Source organism: Hypanus sabinus, chromosome 18 (genome assembly GCF_030144855.1).
Source record: "Hypanus sabinus isolate sHypSab1 chromosome 18, sHypSab1.hap1, whole genome shotgun sequence".
Lineage (NCBI taxonomy): Eukaryota > Metazoa > Chordata > Chondrichthyes > Myliobatiformes > Dasyatidae > Hypanus > Hypanus sabinus.
Genome location: NC_082723.1, coordinates 64,111,607 through 64,134,874, shown reverse-complemented (window position 1 = coordinate 64,134,874; position 23,268 = coordinate 64,111,607). Strand labels below are relative to the sequence as shown.

At 45.1% G+C, this 23,268-nt stretch overlaps 1 protein-coding gene across 1 annotated transcript in view; it reads left to right on the top strand.

Annotated features, from left to right (window-relative positions):
• Positions 1 to 23,268, top strand: part of dnah10 (dynein axonemal heavy chain 10) — a 278,366-nt gene that overhangs the window by 103,636 nt on the left and 151,462 nt on the right. The window contains exons 23-29 of the mRNA XM_059994530.1: positions 13,120 to 13,222; positions 14,280 to 14,458; positions 17,421 to 17,632; positions 18,187 to 18,343; positions 19,841 to 20,074; positions 21,222 to 21,344; positions 22,440 to 22,673. Coding sequence (XP_059850513.1) covers positions 13,120 to 13,222; positions 14,280 to 14,458; positions 17,421 to 17,632; positions 18,187 to 18,343; positions 19,841 to 20,074; positions 21,222 to 21,344; positions 22,440 to 22,673 — 1,242 coding nt within the window. The remainder of the gene's footprint in view (positions 1 to 13,119; positions 13,223 to 14,279; positions 14,459 to 17,420; positions 17,633 to 18,186; positions 18,344 to 19,840; positions 20,075 to 21,221; positions 21,345 to 22,439; positions 22,674 to 23,268) is intronic.

The following is a 23,268-nucleotide window of genomic DNA, read 5'->3' as shown; positions in this document are numbered from 1 at the left end:
ATAGATTAGTAATTTGTAATGCTACAGATTGTTATTGATAACTTATTGATAACAATTTTAGCACCTTCCCTTCTGCCCTTCTACCTTGCAATGTACATAAAGTTCAGTTTGCCTGTAACACTGATAAACTGTTCACACTCAGATTGTTTATTTATTTATTGTTGATTGATTGAGATACAGTGGAGAAAGGCCTTTCTGGCCCTTCAAGCCACACCACCCAGCAATCCTTCAGTTTAATCCTAGCCTAATCACAGGGCAATTTACAATGACCAATTAACCTACCAACCGGTAGGTCTTTAGACTGTGGGAAGTAATTGGTGCACCCAGAGGAAACACACGTGTTCACGGAGAGAACACATACAAATTCCTTACAGGTAGTGGCGGGAGATGAACCTGGTTTATTGGTGCTGTAAAGCATTGTGCTAACCACTGTGCTATCATACTGCCCCTCTTTGTGCTTCCTGACCTACACTAGCTCACAGTCTGGCAAACCTTCTGTTTTGAAATTGTCATCCTTATTTTCAAACCCCTATCTCCCTGCCAATGTCTGGGACTCGTTCCAGCCCTACACACTTGGGGATCCTTGCAATTTTTTCCAATTAGTTAAAATGTAAGTAATGAGAAGTGGAACAGGTCATTTGACTCTTTGTGCTGGTTCAGTCATTCAATAAAATCACGGCTGATATTTTACTGTAGCACTTTTTTCCCGTACTAACCCTTAATTTTCATAATATCATCAAAGTCTATTGATTCCTTGCTCCTTATGTCTTCCCACTTTCCATTGCTTTCTTCAGCTGTTATGGCCTAAGCTCTGCAACTTCTTCCTTAAATTTTCATGCCACTTTTCAGATGCTCTTTAAAACCAATTTCTGTGGCCACCCTCTATTCCCCTTATGTGTTTGCACCAATTTCTATGTGAAGTTGCTCCTGTGAAGAACTTTGCCATATTTTACTAAATCTGAATATGCTTCTTGCAGCTGTCCGTGATCTTTGGGTGGCACAGTAGGGTGAGGGTCACACAACACTTTACAGTACTGGAGACTCAGGTTCAGTACCCGCCGATGCCTGTAAGGAGTTTCGTACATTCTCCGTATGACCGCGTGGGTTTTCTCCGAGTGCTCTGCTTTCCTCCCATACTCCAAAGTACCAGTTAGTAGTTTAATTGGTCATTGTAAATTGTCCCATGATTGAGCTAGGATTAAATCGGGCATTGCTGGGTGGCTTGGCTCGGTAGGCTGGAAGAGCCTATACCTTGCTGTATCTCAATAAATTAACTATAAATAAATAAGTGTAGATTTGAGGAGTGCCCCTCCTGTTTTCTCATTTCCTTCCTCTTGTTTACACTCAAGCATTCTTTCTATCAGATGAACTACTGTGAAATGATAAAGCTCAAGCATCTCAGTCAGCATGTGAGTGGATGGTGGTATGTGACGGCCTGGTGAATGTGACATGCTGCTCTTTGCAATGCCCCTTCATCACTGTAAATTGAGCAAACATTTTATTTATTCTCTGTCTCAAGCCTAGGGTGATGTTGGCAGGGATGACGTTTATAGTTCATTCCCAGCTGGATGGTAGGAAAAATCAGGAAGGCATGAAGTTGCCCTGGCAGGTGAAGGAGAATCTTAAGGGGTTCTGCAGATACGTTAAGAGCAAAAGTATTGCAAGGGAGAAAGTTGGTCCTCTGGAAGACCAGAATTGTAATCTGTGTTTGGAGCCAAAGCAGATGGGGAAGATCTTAAATGCATTCTTTCCGTCTGTATTTAGTTAGGAGACACAAGCAGAGTCTATAGAAGTGAGGTAGGTGGTATCAAGTTCATGGATCTTGAACCGGTTACAGAGGAAGAGGAGTTTGCTACCCTGAGGCAAATTAGGGTGAATAAATTCCCCAGGCCTGTCAAGGTGTTCCCTTCAGACCCTACGGGAGGTAAGTACAGAAATTGCTGGGGACCTAGGAGAGATGTTTAAAACATCCTTAGCAACAGGAGAGGTACCAGAAGATTGGAGGACCACTAATGTTGTTCCGCTATTTAAAAAAGGCTCTAAACAGAAACCAGGAAATTATAGGTTGGTGAGTCTGACATCCGTAGTGGGAAAGTTATTTGAAGGTATTCTAAGAGATTTGATGTATGAGTATTTGGATAAATCGCAGTAAGAGGCGGAGAGGGAAGAGGTAAAAGAAGCTTGGAGAGAAGCTGTGTTTCTTTTAACTGATTGCGGCAGAGGCTAGACTGCACAGGAGCGTGACGTAGTGCGCCAAAGGTTTAAAAAGAAAGACCGCCATATACAGTGGCCATCGTCGGAGTAGACTGAGGCAGAGTGGGTCGGCTTTGGCTCAATCAGGCTTCAGCGAGAACAGGCAGAGGCGAGGTTTGAACGGGGCACAACTGCGCAAGCGCATGAAAGTCGGCCCGTGAGGCAGCGGGAGATTTTAAATAGCGAGCAGAGGCTGAGTACGAGCTTCACTTCAGGTGAGGTAAGGCCGGGTAAGCTCCTTTAATTAATATAATTAGCTTAGGAGTAAGTAATGGAGGCAGCAGTTAGGGTAGTTGAGTGCTCCGTTTGCAGGGTGCATCCAGTTGCAGCTCCTGACAAACCACGTTAGGGAACTGGAGCTGGAGCTGGATGAACTTCAGATCATTCGGGAGGCAGAGGCAGAAATAGACAGGAGTTTCAGGGAAATAGTCACCCCTAGGAGTCAGGAGATAGGTAGTTGGGTGACTGTCAGGAGAGGGAAGGGGAATAGACAGAAAGAGCAGAGCACCCTTGTGGCTGTTCCCATCAATAATAAGTATACCGTTTTGGATACTGTTGGTGGGGACGACCTACCAGGGACAAGTTGCAGTGGTTGCAGCTCTGGCACCGAGACTGGACCCTCAGCTCAGAAGGGAAGGAGGGAAAAGAGGAGAGCAGTAGTGATAGGGGATTTGATAGTTAGGGGGACAGATAGGAGATAGAGAATCCGGGATGGTCTGTTGCGGATCGGATCGAGTTCTCAGTATTCTCAAGAGGGAGAGTGAGCAGCTGGATGTCGTGGTTCATGTAGGGACCAATGACATGGGTAGGAAGAGTGAGGAGGTCCTGAAAGGTGAGTTTAGGGAGCTAGGTACCAAGTTAAAGGACAGGACCTCCAGGATAGCAATCTCAGGATTGCTACCAGTGCCACGTGCAGGTGGGTTTAGAAATAGTAAGATAGTGCAGATCAACATGTGGCTGAAGACATGGTGCAGGAGGGAGGGCTTCAGATTTATAGATAATTCGGCAGTTTTCCAGGGAAGGTGGGACCTGTTCTGGCGGGACGGTTTACATCTGAACTGGAGTGGGACAAATATTCTTGCAGGTAGGTTTGCTAGAGAGCCTCCAGTGGATTTAAACTGGATATGAGGGAGGAGAGGAACCAGAGTGTAGGAACAAATGTATGGGAGAAGGAAGAAAAAGAAAACAGTAAAGTTCTTTGTACTGTTAGAGATAAACAGAGAGGAGGAGGTGGAGAATTTCTTAAATGCATTTATTTTAAAGCTAGGAGCATTGTAAGAAAGGTGGATGAGCTTAGAGCATGGATTGATACATGGAAATATGATGTTGTAGCTATTAGTGAAACATGGTTGCAGGAGGGGTGTGATTGGCAACTAAATATTCCTGGATTTCGTTGCTTCAGGTGTGATAGAATCGGAGGCACAAGGGGGGAGGTGTTGCGTTGCTTGTCAGAGAAAATATTACAGCGGTGCTCTGGCAGGCTAGATTAGAGGGCTCATTAAGGGAGACTATTGAGGAATGGGAAAGGTGTAGTAACACTTACAGGGGTGTATTACAGACCACCTAATGGGGAGTGAGAATTGGAGGAGCAAATTTGCAAGGAGATAGCAGATATTTGTAGTAAGTACAGGGTTGTGATTGTGGAAGATTTTAATTTTCCACACATAGACTGGGAAGCCCATACTGGAAAAGGGATGGATGGTTTGGAGTTTGTAAAATGTGTGCAGGATAGTTTTTGCAGCAATACATAGAGGTACCAACTAGAGAAGGGGCAGTTTTGGATCTTCTGTTAGGGAATGAAATAGGTCAGGTGATGGAGATATGTGTTGTGGAGCACTTCAGGTCCAATGATCACAATGCCATTAGTTTCAATATAATTATGGAGAAGGATAGGACTGGACCCAGGGTTGAGATTTTTGATTGGAGAAAGGCTAACTTTGAGGCGATACGAAAGGATTTAGAAGGAGTGGATGGGGATGATTTTTTTTTATGGGAAGGATGTAATAGAGAAATGGTGGTCATTTAAAGGTGAAATTTTGAGGGTACAGAATCTTTATGTTCCTGTTAGGTTGAAAGGAAAGGTTAAAAGTTTGAGGGAGCCATAGTTTTCAAGGGATATTGGAAACTTGGTTCGGAAAAAGAGAGATATCTACAATAAATATAGGCAGCATGGAGTAAATGAGGTGCTCGAGGAATATAAAGAATGTAAAAAGAAACTTAAGAAAGAAATTAGAAAATCTAAAAGAAGATATGAGGTTGCTTTGGCAAATAAGGTGAAATAAATCTAAAGGGTTTCTACAGTTATATTAATAGCAAAAGGATAGTGAAGGATAAAATTGGTCCCTTAGACAATCTGAGTGGACGGCTATGTGTGGAGCTGAAAGAGATGGGGGAGATTTTGAACAATTTCTTTTCTTCGGTTTTCACTAAGGAGAAGGATATTGAATTGTGTAAGGTAAGGGAAACAAGTAGGGAATTTATGGAAACTATGACGATTAAAGAGGAGGAAGTACTGGAGCTTTTAAGGAATATAAAAGTGGATAAATCTCCGGATCCTGACAGGATATTCCCTGGGACCTTGAGGGAGGTTAGTGTAGAAATAGCATGGGCTCTGACAGAAATATTTCAAATGTCATTAGAAACGGCGATGGTGCTGGAGGATTGGCGTATTGCTCATGTGGTTCCATTGTTCAAAAAGGGTTCTAAGAGTAAACCTAGCAATTATCAGCCTGTCAGTTTGATGTCAGTGGTGGGTAAATTAATGGAAAGTATTCTTAGAGATGGTATATATATAATTATCTGGATAGACAGGGTCTGATTAGAAACAGTGAACATGGATTTGTGCATGGAAGGTCATGTTTGACAAATCTTATTGAATTTTTTGAAGAGGTTACGAGGAAAGCTAACGAGGGTAAAGCAGTGGATGTTGTCTGTATGGACTTCAGTAAGGCCTTTGACAAGGTTCCACATGGAAGGTTAGTTAGGAAGGTTCAATCATTAGTTATTACTATTGAAGTAGTAAAATGGATTCAACAGTGGCTGGATGGGAGATGCCAGAGAGTAGTGGTGGATAACTGTTTGTCAGGTTGGAGGCTGGTGACTAGTGGTGTGCCTTGGAGATCTGTACTGGGTCCAATGTTGTTTGTCATATACATTAATGATTTGGATGATGGGGTGGTAAATTGGATTAGTAAGTATGCAGATGATATTAAGGTAGGTAGCGTTGTGGATAATGAAGTAGGTTTTCAAAGTTTGCAGAGAGATTTAGGCCAGTTAGAAGAGTGGGCTGAGTGATGGCAGATGGAGTTTAATGCTGATAAGTGTGAGGTGCTACATTTTGGTAGGAATAATCCAAATAAGACATACATGGTAAATGGTAGGGCATTGAAGAATGTAGTAGAACAGAGTGATCTAGGAATAAAGGTGCTTCGTTCCCTGAAGGTGGAATCTCATGTGGATAGGGTGGTGAAGAAAGCTTTTGGTATGTTGGCCTTTATAAATCAGAGCGTTGAGTATAGGAGTTGGGATGTAATGTTAAAATTGTACAAGGCATTGGTAAGGCCAAATTTGGAGTATTGTGTACAGTTCTGGTCACCGAATTATAGGAAAGATGACAACAGAATAGAGAGAGTACAGAGATGATTTACTAGAATGTTACCTGGGTTCCAGCGCCTAAGTTACAGGGAAAGATTGAACAAGTTAAGTCTTTATTCTTTAGAATGTAGAAGTTTGAAGGGGGACTTGATAGAGGTATTTAAAATTATGAGGGGGATAGATAGAGTTGACATGGATAGGCTTTTTCCATTGAGAGTAGGGGAGATTCAAACAAGAGGGCATGAGTTGAGAGTTAGGTGGCAAAAGTTTAAAGATAACATGAGGGGGAATTTCTTTACTCAGAGAGTGGTAGCTGTGTGGAATAAGCTTCCAGTAGAAGTGGTAGAGGCAGGTTCGGTATTGTCATTTAAAGCAAAATTGGATAGGAAAGGAATGGAGGGTTATGGGCTGAGTGCGAGCCAGTGGGACTAGGTGAGAGTAAGCATTCGGCACGGACTAGAAGGGCCAAGATAGCCTGTTTCCATGCTGTAATTGTTATATGGTTATATGGATAAACACAGATTGATTAAAAATAGTCAACATAGCTTTGTGCATGGTAGATCATATCTAACCAATCTTAAAGAGTTTTTCGAGTAAATTACCAGGAAAGTTGATGAAGGCAAGGCAGTGGATGGTCTCTACATGGATTTTAACAAGGCATTTGACAAGGTCCTGCATGGGAGTCTGGTCAAGAAGGTTCAGTCACTCGGCATTCAAGATGAGGTAGTAAATTGAATTAGACTTGGCTTTGTGGGAGAAGCCAGAGAGTGGCAGTAGATGGTCGCCTGTCTGACTGAAGGCCTGTGACTAGTGGTGTGTCGCAAGGATCGGTTCTGGGTCCTTTGTTGTTTGTCATCTATATCAATGATCTGGATGATAATGTGGTTAACTGGTTCAGCAAAATTGCAGATGACACCAAGATTGGGGGTGTAGTAGACAGAAAGGAAAGCTATCATGTCTTACAGAGGATCTGCATCAGCTGGAAAATCGGGCATAAAAATGGCAGATGGAATTTAAGGCAGACAAATTGGAGGTTTTGGACTTAGGTAGGACCAACCAGGATAAGTCTTACACAGAGAATGATAGGACACTGAGGAGCGTGGTAGAGCAAAGGGATCTGGGAATACAGGTATATAATTTGTTGGAAGTGGTATCACAGGTAGATAGGGCCGTAAAGAAAGTTTTTGGAACACTGGCCTTCATAAATCAATGTATTGAGTACAAAAGATAAGATGTTGTGTTGAAGTTTATAAAGTGTTGGTGAGGCCCAAGTTGGAGTATTATGTGCAGATTTGGTTACCTATCTATAGGAAAGATGTAAACAAGGTTGAAAAAGTACAGAGTAAATTTACAAGGATGTTGCTGGGTCTGGAGGACCAGAGTTATAAGGAAAGTTCAAAGTAAAATTTATTATTGGAGTACATGCATGTCATTGAATAGGGTAGGACTGTATTCTTTAGAATGTGGAAAATTGAGAGGAGATTTCACAGAGGTATGCAAAAATATGAGGGGTATAGATAGGGTAAATGCAAGCAGACTTTTTCCAATGAGGTTGGGTGGAACTATAACCAGAAGTCATGGGTTAAGGATGAAAAGTGAGAGGTTTCTCAAGGAGGTTTCCGGGAAAGTGGATGAAGGGAAGGCAATGGATGTTGTCTACATGGATATCAGTAAGGCCTTTGACGAGGTCCCGCATGGGAGGTTAGTTAGGAAGATTCAGTCGCTAGGTATACATGGTGAGGTAGTAAATTGGATTAGACATTGGCTCAATGGGAGAAGTCAGAGAGTGGTAGTGGAAGATTGCTTCTCTGAGTGGAGGCCTGTGACTAGTGGTGTACCACAGGGATCAGTGCTGGGTCCATTGTTATTTCTCATCTATATCAGTGATCTGGATGATAATGTGGTAAATTGGATCAGTAAATTTGCTGATGATACAAAGATTGGAGGTGTAGTGGACAGTGAGAAAAGTTTTCAAAGCTTGCAGAGGGATTTGGACAAGCTGGAAAAAGTGGCAGATGGAGTTTAATACAGACAAGTGTGAGGTATTGCACTTTGGAAGGACAAACCAAGGTAGAACATACAAGGTAAATGGTAGGGCACTGAGGAGTGCAGTAGAACAGAGGGATCTGGGAATACAGATACAAATTTCCCTAAAAATGGCGTCGCAGGTAGATAGGGTCATAAAGAGAGCTTTTGGTACATTAGCCTTTATAAATCAAAGTATTGAGTATAAGAGTTGGAATGCTATGGTGAGGTTGTATAAGGCATTGGTGAGGCCAAATTTGCAGTATTGTATGCAGTTTTGGTCACCGAATTGCAGGAAGGATATTAATAAGGTTGAAAGAGTGCAAAGAAGGTTTACAAGGATGTTGCTGGGACTTGAGAAACTGAGTTACAAAGAAAGGTTGAATAGGTTAGGATGTGGCGGCTCATTTCCTAGCGTATGCGAACCGACTCACAATTAGATAGCCTACGGGGGTTTGCGAGCACAGAGCTTTGGAGCCTCTTCGCCATGGGGGGCCGGTTGACAGAGGCTTAAAAGTGAGGCTGAAGTTTTCGAATAAAGTTTTTTCCTTCGACTGCAGTTACCGACTCCGTGTCGTAATTTTAGCGCTGCTTGTAGCACACCGCTACAATTGGTGACCCCGACGGTCCAAACGATTTTTGGACCAGAAATGACCGACGCCGCCTCTGTTCATGCGGTTTCGTTGAAACTGCCGGGTTTCTGGACACAGCGCCCGGACCTATGGTTCCAGCAAGCCGAAGCCCAATTCCACGTTCGCCAGATCACCTCAGAAGACACCCGCTACTACTACGTGGTGGGCTCCCTCGACCAGGACACAGCTGCCCGGGTCGCGGAGTTCGTACAGTCGCCCCCGGCAGACGGCAAGTACACGGACTTCAAAGCCCTGCTCCTCAGGACTTTCGGACTCTCACGGCGCGAGCGGGCTGCCCGTTTACTGCACCTGGATGGCTTGGGCGACAGACCTCCATCGGCTTTAATGAACGAGATGTTGTCTCTGGCCGAGGGACACACAGGCCTCATGTTTGAGCAGGCATTCCTGGAGCAGCTGCCCGAGGACATACGCCTGCTGCTGTCCGACGCGGATTTCAGTGACCCCCGGAAGGTGGCAGCCCGGGCGGACTTGCTGTGGAACGCCAAAAAGGTGAGCGGGGCGTCCATCGCACAGATCTCCCAGCCACGCTCCCGGCAGCAAACCAGTCCAGGCCCGGCCGCAGAGCCCACTAACCCCCGGCCCAATGACCACTGGTGCTTCTACCACCAGCGGTGGGGCGCAGAAGCCCGCCGTTGCCGCCCGCCCTGCAAGTTCCCGGGAAACGCCAGGGCCAGCCGCCGCTGATGGCTACGGCGGCTGGCCATCGGGATAGCCTCCTGTATGTGTGGGATAGAAGGTCGGGACGCCGGTTTTTGGACGATACTGGGGCTGAGATCAGCGTTTTACCTCCGACAAGTTACGACACCCGCAGCAGGGCACCGGGTCCCCCCCTGAGGGCCGTGAATGGCAGCACAGTAAGGACCTATGGCACCCGTCCGGTGCAGCTACTGTTCGGCCCCAGCCAGTTCACGTGGGACTTCACACTGGCCGCCGTAGCCCAACCGCTTCTGGGTGCTGATTTTTTGCGAGCTCACAGCCTGCTGGTTGACCTGCCCAGGAAGAGACTGGTACACGCCGAGACCTTTCAGACGTTCTCCCTGGGCGCGGCCCAGTTGCCAGCCCCTCACCTCGGCTCCATCACGCTGTCCGACAACGACTTCACCAGGGTCCTGGCGGAGTTCCCATCGGTTCTGGCACCGCAGTTCACAGCAGCCATGCCCAGGCACGGCGTACAGCACCACATCCCGACACAGGGACCACCCCTCCATGCCCGTGCTCGGCGGCTTCCCCCGGACAAGCTCCGACTGGCGAAGGAGGAGTTCCAGAGAATGGAGGAATTGGGGATCATCCGGCGGTCCGACAGCCCCTGGGCTTCCCCCCTGCACATGGTGCCCAAAGCGACGGGGGGCTGGAGACCGTGCGGCGACTACCGCAGGCTGAACGAGGCTACCACACCGGACCGCTACCCTGTGCCGCACATTCAGGACTTTGCGGCAAACCTGCACGGCACCCGGATCTTCTCCAAGGTCGACCTTGTCCGAGGGTACCATCAAATCCCGATGCATCCTGACGACGTCCCCAAGACGGCTCTCATCACCCCGTTTGGCCTCTTCGAGTTCCTCCGCATGCCGTTCGGCCTGAAGAATGCCGCACAGACGTTCCAGCGGTTAATGGACGCGGTGGGACGGGACCTGGACTTCGCGTTCATCTATTTGGATGACATCCTCATAGCCAGCGGCAGTCGTCAGGAGCATCTGTCCCACCTCCGTCAACTCTGCGCCCGACTGAGTGAGTACGGTCTTACAATCAACCCTGCCAAATGCCAGTTCGGACTTGATACCATTGACTTCCTGGGCCACAGGATTACTAAAGACGGGGCAACCCCTCTGCCCGCTAAGGTAGATGCGGTCCGCCACTTCCCCCGACCCACCACGATCAAAGGCCTTCAGGAATTCGTAGGTATGGTCAATTTCTACCGCCGCTTCCTCCCTTCAGCTGCCCGGATCATGCGCCCCCTGTTCGCCCTGATGTCGGGTCCGAGCAAGGACATTACCTGGGACGAGGAGTCCGCCGCCGCTTTCGTTCAAACGAAGGAAGCTTTGGCTGACGCCGCAATGCTAGTACATCCCAGAATGGACGCCCGTACCACCCTCACAGTGGACGCATCAAACACGGCAGTCGGTGCGGTGCTGGAGCAGCTCATCGCAGGTCGCTGGCAACCCCTGGCGTTTTTCAGCAAACACCTGCGGCCACCCGAGCTCAAGTACAGTGCTTTTGACCGGGAACTGTTGGCGCTCTACCTGGCAATCCGGCATTTCAGGTACTTCCTAGAAGGTCGGCCCTTCACCGCGTTCACGGACCACAAACCGCTTACCTTTGCGTTTACGAAAGCATCCGACCCCTGGTCATCCCGCCAGCAACGCCACCTGTCCTACATCTCTGAATACACAACGGATGTCCGGCACGTCTCGGGTAAGGACAATGTCGTGGCGGATGCGCTCTCTCGCCCTACCGTTCATGCCCTTTCCCAAGGGGTAGACTTTGAGGCACTGGCAGAGGCACAGCAGGTAGATGAGGAGATTCCGAGTTACAGGACTGCAGTCTCTGGTTTGCAGCTCCAGGACCTCCCCGTGGGCCCAGGTGAGAGGACCCTACTCTGTGACGTCGCCACCAGCCAGCCCCGTCCGGTCGTCCCCGCAGCCTGGCGGCGACGTGTTTTCGACTCCATTCATAACTTGGCGCATCCCTCCATCCGGACAACTGTCCGGATGGTTTCCAGCAGGTTCGTTTGGCACGGACTCCGCAAACAGGTCAGTGAATGGGCCAGGACGTGCATGCACTGCCAGACGGCCAAGGTTCAGCGGCACACCAAAGCCCCACCGCAGCAGTTCCATCCCGCCCACCGGCGTTTCGACCACATTCATGTGGATATCGTGGGCCCCCTGCCAGTGTCGCGCGGAGCGCGTTACCTCCTGACTATCGTGGACCGGTTCACAAGATGGCCAGAGGCGGTCCCGCTCACCGACACCACCTCCGAATCTTGCGCCCGAGCCCTGATCGCCACCTGGATATCCCGCTTTGGTGTACCAGCCCACATTACCTCCGACAGAGGCGCCCAGTTCACCTCCAGCCTGTGGTCAGCTATGGCCAGCCTTTTGGGGACTCAGCTGCACCACACCACTGCCTACCACCCACAGTCGAACGGGCTAGTGGAGCGTTTCCACCGTCACCTGAAGTCGGCCCTCATGGCCCGCCTGCGGGGAGCCAACTGGGCGGACGAGCTTCCCTGGGTCCTTCTCGGCATCCGCACAGCGCCCAAGGACGACCTGCACGCCTCGTCGGCCGAGTTGGTATACGGCGCGCCCCTGGCCGTCCCCGGGGAGTTCCTACCAGCCCCGAGGGGGCAAGAGGAAGAACCCGCTGCAGTCCTGGGCAGACTTCGCGAGAAGCTCGGTAACCTGGCCCCCATACCCACTTCACAGCATGGGCGGCACCCGACCTGCGTACCCAAAGACCTACGGAACTGTAAGTTTGTGTTTGTACGAAGGGGCGGGCATCGGCCACCGCTGCAGCGGCCATACGAGGGGCCGTTTACGGTGCTCCGGAACAACGGGTCCACGTTCGTGCTGGACGTTGGGGGGAAGGAGGAGGTTTTCACGGTGGACCGCCTCAAGCCGGCCCATGTGGACCTGGCGCAACCGGCCGAGTTTCCGGCGCCTCGGCGCAGAGGCCGACCTCCCAAGCAGGTTCTGGCCCAGGCTGTGGACATTGGGGGGTGTATCGCCGGTTCTGGGGGGGGGTTATGTGGCGGCTCATTTCCTAGCGTATGCGAACCGACTCACAATTAGATAGCCTACGGGGGTTTGCGAGCACAGAGCTTTGGAGCCTCTTCGCCATGGGGGGCCGGTTGACAGAGGCTTAAAAGTGAGGCTGAAGTTTTCGAATAAAGTTTTTTCCTTCGACTGCAGTTACCGACTCCGTGTCGTAATTTTAGCGCTGCTTGTAGCACACCGCTACAAGGACTTTATTCCCTGGAGCGTAGAAGAATGAGGGGATTTGATAGAGGTATACAAAATTATGATGGGTATAGAGAGAGTGAATGCAAGTCCCAGAAAAATGGTTTGGCACAGCCAAGAAGGGCCAAAAGACCTGTTTCTGTGTTTTAATGTTCAATGGTTCTAAGTTTAAGGGGAACATGATGGGAAACTTCTTCATTCAGAGAGTTGTGAAAGTGTGGCTAAGCTGCCAGCACAAGTGGTACATGTGAGCTTGATTTCAACAGTTAAGGGAAGTTGGATAGGTACATGGATAGTAGGGATATGGAGAGTTATGTTTCTGGTGCAGGTTGATGGGAGTAGAAGTTAAAATAGTTCTGATATGGACTAGATGGGCTGAAGGGCCTGTTTCTGGGCTGTACTTCTTAATGACTCTATAACTTTTTAAATGACAGTAAGATTTCTGCAGTAACTTCTGCTCTACATTTCTGGGTGTGCTGTAGTTTCTATAAATGTATTATTTAAAATTTCTTGGGTTTTACTCACTATTAAGGAATATTTTTGTTTTTTTTATCTGCAGTTAATTCTGTACTTCGTGATCTTTTGTGTCAGCTTGAACTAATAAAATTATTCAAGTAATTCTCAATGTTGGTTTTCAGACCACCAAACTTGAGACTAAAGAATTTTCAGCTAACCTTGCTGGTTTTTCAACAAGATTCCGTATAGAAGGCCCAGGGTCTGTGGAGTCTGACCTCGATACAGGTAGGAAAATTCAGGCTGTTCTTTCCTTGGTATGTCACAGAGAAATGGTTGGGTGAGAGGGAATTGAAGGTGAGGGTTACAGAAGTACGAACTCTCCACTCACGTATCTACCAGCTCGTTTATAACCACCTGACAATGTAACGCTCACGCGATCGGCTGGTGTATGTCTAGGGGAAAATATGTCCACCCACCAACCCGTGTCTCCCATATACGTGGATGCTGTGAAATGTACACTGGTACAAACTCGCACACATAATATCAAACCACACACCACTTTTGTTTACAGAATAAATCTTTCTAGAACTATGTAATTAAAGGCAATACAATATATATGAAAGAAAAGAAAAGAAAGAAAAGGCGCCAAAACTTATCAGAGTTAAGTCAATTCGTGCACAACTGTTAGAGCTCAACTATCGAAGTCTTCAGTCCACTATTTGATCTTTTCCGACCTCCTCGACTCGCTGCCTGGGACCAACCTCGGTGGTCAACCAGAGCGCATCCAGCATATATGCCTTTCTCGCGATCTCCCCTCCAACTCCCCAAAAGTACGTGCAACACTAGCTTACAGACCCACAAGAAAGAATAACATCTATCCCAATTGGTTAACAAATGAATACAATTCTCATTATCAGTAATTATAACCCAAACAAGCTGCGAGAGGAAGCACTCTCTCACCAGTTACCACAACAAAGAAGCATTCTTACTTTTAATAGCCATTTTGATTCACATACGCAGTAACATAGAGAAGAAATCCCTTACACTAATACAGATGGATCTGGAATGGAGCTGTGTCAGGTGGTTGATTTTTGAAAGGTTTTATCCTCTGTTATCAAACAAATGTTGAGCATGGATCCTCCAGCTCAATGTCGTTCCTTTGGATTGAGCATATTGCACAGAGGGAGGACTTTTGCTCACTGCTGATGATGCTGCAGACGATGCCCACTGCCCACTTCTGTATTTTCCACTACTCCTTTCCTGCTTTACTTTATTCAGCTCTCCCTCTCCAGCAGAAACTCGTGTGTAAGATTGGTTTTGTTCCTTTCATGTTGTTTTGCAGGGCTTGAGATTTTGGGCAAATTTGAAAATGAGTTGGAAGAACTTGAAAGAAAACGTCAAGAGTTGGTTAATGCTGAGAAACTTTTTGACCTGCCCATTACAATGCATCCTGATCTGCTGTCACTTCAGAAAGAAATGAAAGGTCTGCGGCAGATCTATGATATTTACAAGGCACAGCAGGTATGTTTAAAAACACTCCCTGAAGTTTTTAGACTATATTTAAAATAACTGCTCACGTCGTGAAGGCTGTAATAAGTGTAGACAACTCACTGGACGGGACTCTGTCTTGTGTAGCATAGCCCTAAAGCTTCAAGCAGAGAATTCTTGTATGTAGCATGGTATTGTCTGTCTGCTTTTCTCCATCTTAAAAGTGCTTTATCTCAATTTTAACAATGTTTACTGGAAGCAGAGTATTTCAAAGTTTCAGTGATTGGCATCATAGAACAATGCTCTGTGGTTGCTAGTTCATTCGTTCGTTCATTGTGTGCCATGTCATATGATGTAGGTGATCATGGTGCTTCCATAACCATGATTGTTCTTGGCAAATGTTTCTACAGAAGTGGTTTGCTATTGCCTTCTTCTGGGCAAGACGGGTGACCCCAGCCATTAGCAATACTCTTCAGAGATTGTATGCCTGGCTTCAGAGGTCACATAACCAAGACTTGTGATATGCACCTGCTGCTCATATGACCACCCACCACCTGTTCCCATGGCTTCACATGACCCCAACCAGGTGGGGGGGCACGGGGTATTCAGGTGCTACACCTTGCCCAAGTGTGACTTGCAGGCTAGTGGAGGGAAGGAGCATCTTATAGCTCCTTTGATAGGGACATATCCCCACCCTGCCACCCTGGGTTGGTAGTATTATTCATGGTTTTGGTAGTATTTATTCATGGTGTTGTTTAGAAATACGTTGCCTGTGGATAAAATGGATGGCATTTTAGGGAGACTTCATCTGTTTTGTGCTCCTGCTAATAACAGGGTCAAAAACAGCACTGAATGTGGTGAGCTGCTACATAACGTCTGGGATACCACCAGCACCTGCTCATGGACGCCGTAGAGAATAGGTGTTTGTCCTCTTTCTCCAGCTTCTCTTATGAATATCACACTCATACTGAGTACACTCATTTTAAACATTTTAAACTTACCAACACCCCCCCCCCACCCCCCATACACTCATGACTGCATGGCCAGGTTCTGCTCTAACTCTTTCTACAAGTTTTCAGATGATACCACTGCAGTGGGCCATATCTCAAATAACAATGAATCAGAGTACAGGATGGTGATAGAGAGCTTAGTGACATGTTGTCATGACAGCAACCTTTACCCTCAATGTCGCAAAACAAAAGAGTTTGTCATTGACTTCAGGAAGGGGAGGGGGGGTGCGTTGCATATGCTCCTGTCAGCATCAGTGGTGTTGAGGATTGAGAGGGGTGAGAGCTTCAAGTTCCTAGAAGTGAACATCATCAATAGTCTGGCCTGGCCCAACCACGTAGATGCCATGGCCAAGAAAACTCACCAATGGCTCTACTTCCTCAGGAGACTAAAGAAATTTGCATGTCCTTGTCAACCTAGACCTATTTTTATCGATACACCATAGAAAGCATCCTGTATGGATGCACAGCAGCTTGGTATGGCAACACTCTGCACTTGGCCACAAGAAACTTCAGAGTTTCAACTCTGTCCATACTTCCTGCTGCTCAGCAAAGCAATTAACACAATGAAAGACCCCACTCATTCTCTCTTGTCCCCTCTCCCACAGGCAAAAGATACCAAAGCCTGAATGTATGTATCAACAGTCTCAAAGATAACTTCTATATAAGGCTATTGAATGGTTTCCTAGTAAGATAAGATGGACTCTTGACCTTACAATCTACCTCGTTATGATCTTGCACCTTATTGTCTTTCTGCACTGCCGTTTCTTTTAACTTTATTCTGCATTCTGTAATTGTTTATTTTATTTAGAAATACAGAACCGGTTTAACCCTAGTCTAATCAGAGGACAATTTACAATACCCAATTAACCTACTTTGGACTGTGACAGGAAACTGGAAGCACCTGGAGGAAACCCATGCACACATGGGAAGAATGCACAAAACTTTCTTACAGAATTGAAGTCTGAACTCCAACGCCCTGAGCTGTAGCAGCATCGTGCTAACCGCTACATTACCGTGGCGTAGTCTCCTTGTCCTTTCCCATGCACTGTGCAATGATCAGTGTGAACGGTGTTCAAGGCAAACACGAGGAAATCTACAGATGCCGGAAATCCAAAGCAACATACACAAAATGGTGGAGGAACTACGCAGGCCAGGCAGCATCTATGGAAAAGAGTCAACAGTGAAGAAGGATCCTGATGAAGGTTCTCGGCCCAATACAACGACTGCTTACTGTTTCCTCCAGCACTTCGTAAGAGTGCAGGACAAGCTTTTCACTGTATCTTGGAATAACTGACAATAATAAATCAATTGTAATTCCAATCAGGGTAAATGTAGGGACCACTAACGGTCGCAAAGACAATCTGTGCAGATAGCCAGCAGGTACAGGTGAGGTGTAAATGAATACTTTTCATTCGTACTCACAAAGGAAACAGACATTATGGTTGGAGAATTCAGTGAAAGGGAAGGTGAAATTCTAGCTCTGGTCTCCATAAATGAACCATGTTTCAGCAGCAGCAAGTGGGGCAAGGCAGAGATGGGGGTGGGGGGTGTGAACTAGACTGCCTTGAAAATGATATTTGGGTAGCTCAGAGGCAAATGGGAAGCAAAAACTGCAAAAAGCTGGGTTGGCCTCAACTTGTGGGGTGGAATGGAGTTGTGTATATAGTTTAACGTAATTACTACAATACACAAATCCTCTCAGTGTGAGTGTACTGCTTAAACTGAGTGTATGTTGGCATGTTGGTTCCCTACTCTTAGATGGTTCATTGTCACACAGGGTCATTACCAAAAAGTTTCCTTTCTTTTACAATTTTGTTTCTTTGTGAAGAAGGTTGGAATTGGGCCAATACTGATAATTGAAGGGTCTTGACCTGAAATGTAGACTGTCTATTGCCCCCTCCACAGATTCCAGCATCTGCGGTCTTCTGTGTCTTCAACTTACATAATTACATCCTCTGACTGTTGAATTTTTGCTATTTTTTTAGACAGCGAAAGAGGAATGGTCTGAGACACTGTGGGCTGATTTAAATGTGCAGCTGCTTCAGGAAGGAATTGATGGATTTCTGAAGGCTTTCAGAAAGTTGCCCAAGGATGTTCGTAGTCTCACTGTTGGCTTCCATTTGGAATCTCAGATGAAAGAATTTAAGGATTCCATCCCCTTGTTACTGGATTTGAAGCATGAGGCACTAAGAGAGAGGTTAGTTCCCTTAATGTTCCACTTCAGTATATTTGACCAAAATTTAAACTGTGATAAGTGAGCCTGAGCAAACAGCTGTGGCTTCAGTGCTCTGCTGTACCCCACTACCCCACCATACTGCTCCATCAGCCACTAGCAGTGACTCCACATCACTTTACTCTGATTTCCTACCTGGCTCCATCTGACCCTTTTCATCTCTTCTGTGTCTACGTGCTGCTGTCTGCCTGTCACTCTCCCTCTGCCTCCCCTGCTCCCCTTCTCATCTGGTTCCACCCATACTTCACCCCTCCCTCTCGCATATTTATACTGGCTATCTCCCCTCCACTCTCCTGGTCCTGATGCAGAGTCTCAGTCTGAAAATTCGACTCTCCTTTTGCTTCCGCCAATGTTGCTCCTCCTCCTTAGTTCCTCCTGCTCTTTACTTTGCACTCCAGATTCCACTACGTCTTGTGTGCTCACTGTTCATTACTCAATTTGTTTGCCTTGTTGTAGTCTGAGGATTAAAGCAGTTTGAGTCGAGATATAAAGTCCCCTAACTGTAATTTATTTTACAGGCACTGGAAAGCATTAATGACACGGACAGGCACAGAATTTGAGATGCGAGCTGATACATTTACACTGGCGAATATGTTTGCTATGCAACTGCACAAATATAGTGAAGCCATTAATGACATAGTTACTGCTGCCATTAAAGAACTTAGTATTGAGAAGGTAAACTGAACTTTGGTACCTAATGAGTTAATTTCAACTCTTTCCTGTGCATTCTAGAGGCAAACTATATTGAAGGGAATGTGGGTTGTGCTGACAGGATTAGAGATGTAATACTAAAATGCTGGAATATGCAATTGTGAAATTAACCTGAACACACAGACAAAAAGCTTTTGGCACATTGGCCTTTATAAATCAAAGTATTGAGTGCAGGAGATGGGATGTTACGTTGAAGGCATAATTTGGAGTATTGTGAGCAGCTCTGGTCACCTACCTACAGGAAGATGTAAATAATGGAGAAAGTTTACGAAGGTGTTGCTCGGTTTGAACGATCTGAGTTATAAGGAAAGATTGAATAGGTTAGGAATTTATTCCACGGAAGGTTGAAGATTGAGGGGAGATTTCACAGAGATATACAAAACTATGAGGAGCATAGATAGGATAAGTGCAAGCAGGCTTTTTCCATTGAGGTTGGGTGGTACTATAATTAGAAGTCATGGGTTATGGCTGAAAGGTGAAAAGTTTAAGGGAAACATGAGGGAAAGGTTCTTCATTCAGAGGGTCTTGAGCATGTGGAACAACCACTGCAAATGGTGCATGTGAGTACAGAAGTTTGGATAGATATATGGATAGTAGGGGAATGGAGGGCTATGTTCCCAGAGCAAGTCAATGAGAGAAGATAGTTTAAATGGTTTGGCATGGGCTAGGTGTGCTGTCCATCTCTATGACTTTATAACTTGCACCATTGCTTATAATTATCAGAGCATCTTACAAGTTGGGGATTTTACTGCAAGCCTCTCTGTACAAAAGTTATCAAATTGGTTTCCTGTCAAGTTAAAGTTAGCCAGTGCTGAATGAACGTGAAGTTCCAAATACTGTGTCTTTTTATACCACATTTGTATAAAAGTATTAATTAAAGTACTGCTAAAATACTCCACTGCTGAATGATGCCTTCTTATGCTTTTCACAATAGCAATGATGTTTGCTGAAGTGTTGGCAAATCAGCATCAGGCATATGTTGTGAGACTTGTTGTCTTTGTAACAGCTGTACAATGCAATATGTAATAGAAAAACATGAATTACATTATATATATGGTTAAATATGTAGTGCAAAAATAGAAATAAAAATGTAGTGAAATAGTGTTCCTGGGTTCAATATCCATTCTGATGGCAGAGGGGAAGAAGCTGTTCCTGAATCACTTAATGTGTGCCTTCAGGCTTCTGTACCTCGTTCCTGAAGGTAACACTGAGAACAAGGCATGACCTGGGTGATGGGGGTCCTCAATGATGGACACCGCCTTTTTGAGCAGCCGCTCCTTGACGATGTCCTGGATATTATGGAGCCTAGTGCCCATGATGGAGTGGACTGAGTTACAACTCTCTGCAGCTTATTTTGATTATAGGTAGAGGGCTTGGCCAAAATGGTGAATTAAATTTATTCTGCAAATTGGAAGATTGCTCCTAAATTCAATAATTGCATTGTATGTTTGTACCTTATAGGGTGTCAAGGAGGTTGTGGATACCTGGGAAAACATGAAGTTCACTGTGCAGAAGTACTACAAAGGAACTCAGGACCGAGGCTACATCCTAGGATCTGTAGATGAGATCCTTCAGATACTTGATGATAATGCCATGAATCTTCAAAGCATGGCAGGAAGCAGATATGTAGGTCCTTTCCTGTCTACAGTGCAGGAATGGGAGAAAAATCTGTCCTTAATCAGTGAAGTGATTGCGGTAAGAAATTAGAGCAAGTTCAAGTTACCTAGTTTCAGCTCAATCGGCTCCAAAATCAGAAATACCTGTCAAAACTTACACCAACCTTTTGAAAATGTCAGTATTTAGTTATCTACAGATACATTAACTCACTGTCTGTACTCTCTGTTAATTGTTGAGGCTGATGAGAGTTTTTCTAGTTTGGATGTGTCATCTTTATTCTGTGAAGAGCTTGCCATTCTGCCAAGTACTCCTGCTTATTCTGGATGTACAGGGATTTGCCTGTGAATCCAGATGTGAAAGTTTTAAAAAAAAGTTTGCAGGTGCTGGAAAACGTTGGACATTCAGCAGATTTGTCAGTGTCTGTGGAAAGAGCAACCGAGTTAATAAATTAACTAATTGCATTGCCTCACAACTTCCACAGCCTAGATTTAATCCAGATTCCCAATGCTGCCTGTGTGGGGTTCTCAGGGCACTTGGCTTTCCTCCCACAACCAGTGATTTCTTTAACAAAATGCAATCATTTCTCTGTAATTAATATTTAGGAAAATGAATGTTTGGAAGTCTAAAATTAGCTCTCTTCGACTGACACACTAATGCAGAAGAGAAAGACAAACATTTAAAGCAAAATTTATATAAAAAATCTAGGGTGTCTAAGACTTTTGCACAGTAGTATGCTGGAAATCTGGAATAGAAGAGGGCTGTGGAAGTGCCACCCCGGAAAGAGAACAACTGCATCATAGACTGGTGATTTTCTCTCAGAATTAGAATAAGCATAATTTTTTCACTACCATGGAGGAATGCTACAGTGACATGATAGAGTACATACTATCACTGCATCTAAAGTGCTGCATTGTGGCAACCTGGAAGCCACAGCTAAAGATGTGTTTAAAGATCTGGAGTGCAGGTGTTCTAAATATTAATGAAAGAATATTAAACAGACACAGCAAGAGCCCAGAGAAGAGGTTTCATGCAGTCAGCTCTCCCTAGCACTGTGTCCCATGTTATTACAAAGCTCACCTTTTACCAGGAAGGACAAAACTTGCACATTTAAATCATAGTATATCTGTAAATGCTGAAAATCTATTGCTGTAAAAGGCCAGAGAGGAAGATTTTGCTAGTTTAATGTGGAGTTTGAAGCAGACATTAATCAATATCTGTTTTCTAGGTTTGGTTGGTGGTGCAAAGGAAATGGATGTACTTGGAGAGTATCTTCATTGGTGGAGATATTCGATCTCAACTACCTGAGGAAGCAAAAAAGTTTGATAACATTGATAGAATATTCAAAAAGGTAGTTCCTTGAAACTGTTTGAATACTGAGATAAGTTTACGTAACTCATTTATAGGTTTTAACGTTGTGATCAATCCAGACATTCTGAGACCTCCTCCACTCCATCTACAAGACTTCCCTCAGCTCTCGGTTGCATAACCATTAATGATTTTGATGTTTATTCTTGCTATTATCCTAAAAGGAAAAATGCTATCAACTGTTGCTTCTTTCTACCATGCCTTATCTCTGTTCACATGTTCCATCCCAGAGTCTTGCCTTCCCTTTCCAGCTCATCCCTGACTTCTCAGTACTCATTTCTGGTGACGGACTTGAGATCAATATCATTGTAATCCCACCAACAGTAATGAAAACAGAAAATGCCAAAACTACTCAAAGTTGAGCATCATCTGAGGAGAGAGAAAAACTGAATCAATACTTAAGGTTGATGATCTTTGTTGAAGGATCATCAACCTGAAAGATTAACTCTTTCATTTCATTTCACGCCTGACCTGCTGAGTGTAATTTCATTGGCATTCATCTATGCATATGTATACAACTGAATGAGACAATGTTGCTCTGGGACCTAGGTGCAGAACACAGTATGTATAATCATATATAGCACATAAATAATATTAACATAATAAAACAATATTCTATAGATGCACAAGTTGACATAAAGTACAAGTATAACATGTAGTTAAATAACAGTTTCTGTTTCATATTTTGTTTTTACCATTATTGATTACTTTAATAATGCCAAAAATTGTGCATTTTCCATCTTTAGTTTGTGTTGCTTTGTTGAATAAGAAGTTACTTTAAAATAGTAACAGATTGCATCAGTACCAAGCCTTAGGTAAATAATTTCCATCTCCACAAGCTGTTACATTTCTCTGCAATGTTATGGTGAACGATGACAGCAAAATCCTGAATTGTTTCTGCTTTCAAAGGAATGAAAAGTCTTGAAATGATAAATTGGGCATTATTAGGGAAACCAGGATTCAAGATCCAGTTGTCAGCATCTGTTAACATCTTAAGGTCATTATGCTTTATTACTACTAATAAGAATTTGTTATTACTTTGAAAAGATTCATTTTTTTCCTTTCTGGCGTTGATTAGATCATGTCTGAAACTGTGAAGGAGCCTGTCATAAGCAAATGTTGCCAGGCTTCCAATCGTCTAACAAACCTCAAGAACCTGAGTGAAGGCCTCGAGAAATGCCAGAAGAGTCTCAATGACTACCTGAACTCCAAACGAAACGCCTTTCCCAGGTTTTTCTTTATTTCTGATGATGAGTTACTGAGTATTCTGGGGAGCAGTGATCCTGAAGCTGTCCAGGAACACATGATAAAGGTAACAGATTTTTATCTTCTAACTGTTTGGATTAGAGGATATGTGCCATAAGAAGGGATTGGACAAACTGGAGCTGTTTTCTCTGGAGCAGTGATGGCTGACAGGAGATGTGATAGTCATTTATCAGATTATAGAGTCATAGAACAATGCAGCACAGAAACGGGCCCTTTGGTTCATCTAGTGTGTGCTGAATCATTCATCTGCCTAATCCCATCGACATGCACTTGGACCATACATGGTCACCTGGGAGGCAACAGACTATCAGGGAACTGTCTCGTCCACAAAATTTCCTTTCTGTTCACCTAACCAACAAATCCCTTATCACTACAACCCCAACATTATCCCAAGTACTATTCTTATTATTGAGGAAAACTGCCATGGGGGTACTCTGCACTGGCTGTCTATTCCCTTTCTGTCTCATGACAGTCACCTAGGAACCTGCCTCCTGCAGCCTAGAGTGACTACCTCCCTGTAGCTCCTATCTATCATCTTCTCATTCACTTGTATCAGCCAAAGGTCATCGAGCTGCAGTTCCTTAATGTGGTCTCTAAGGAGATGCAGCTCAGTGTACTTTGTGTAGATGTAGTTGTCAGGG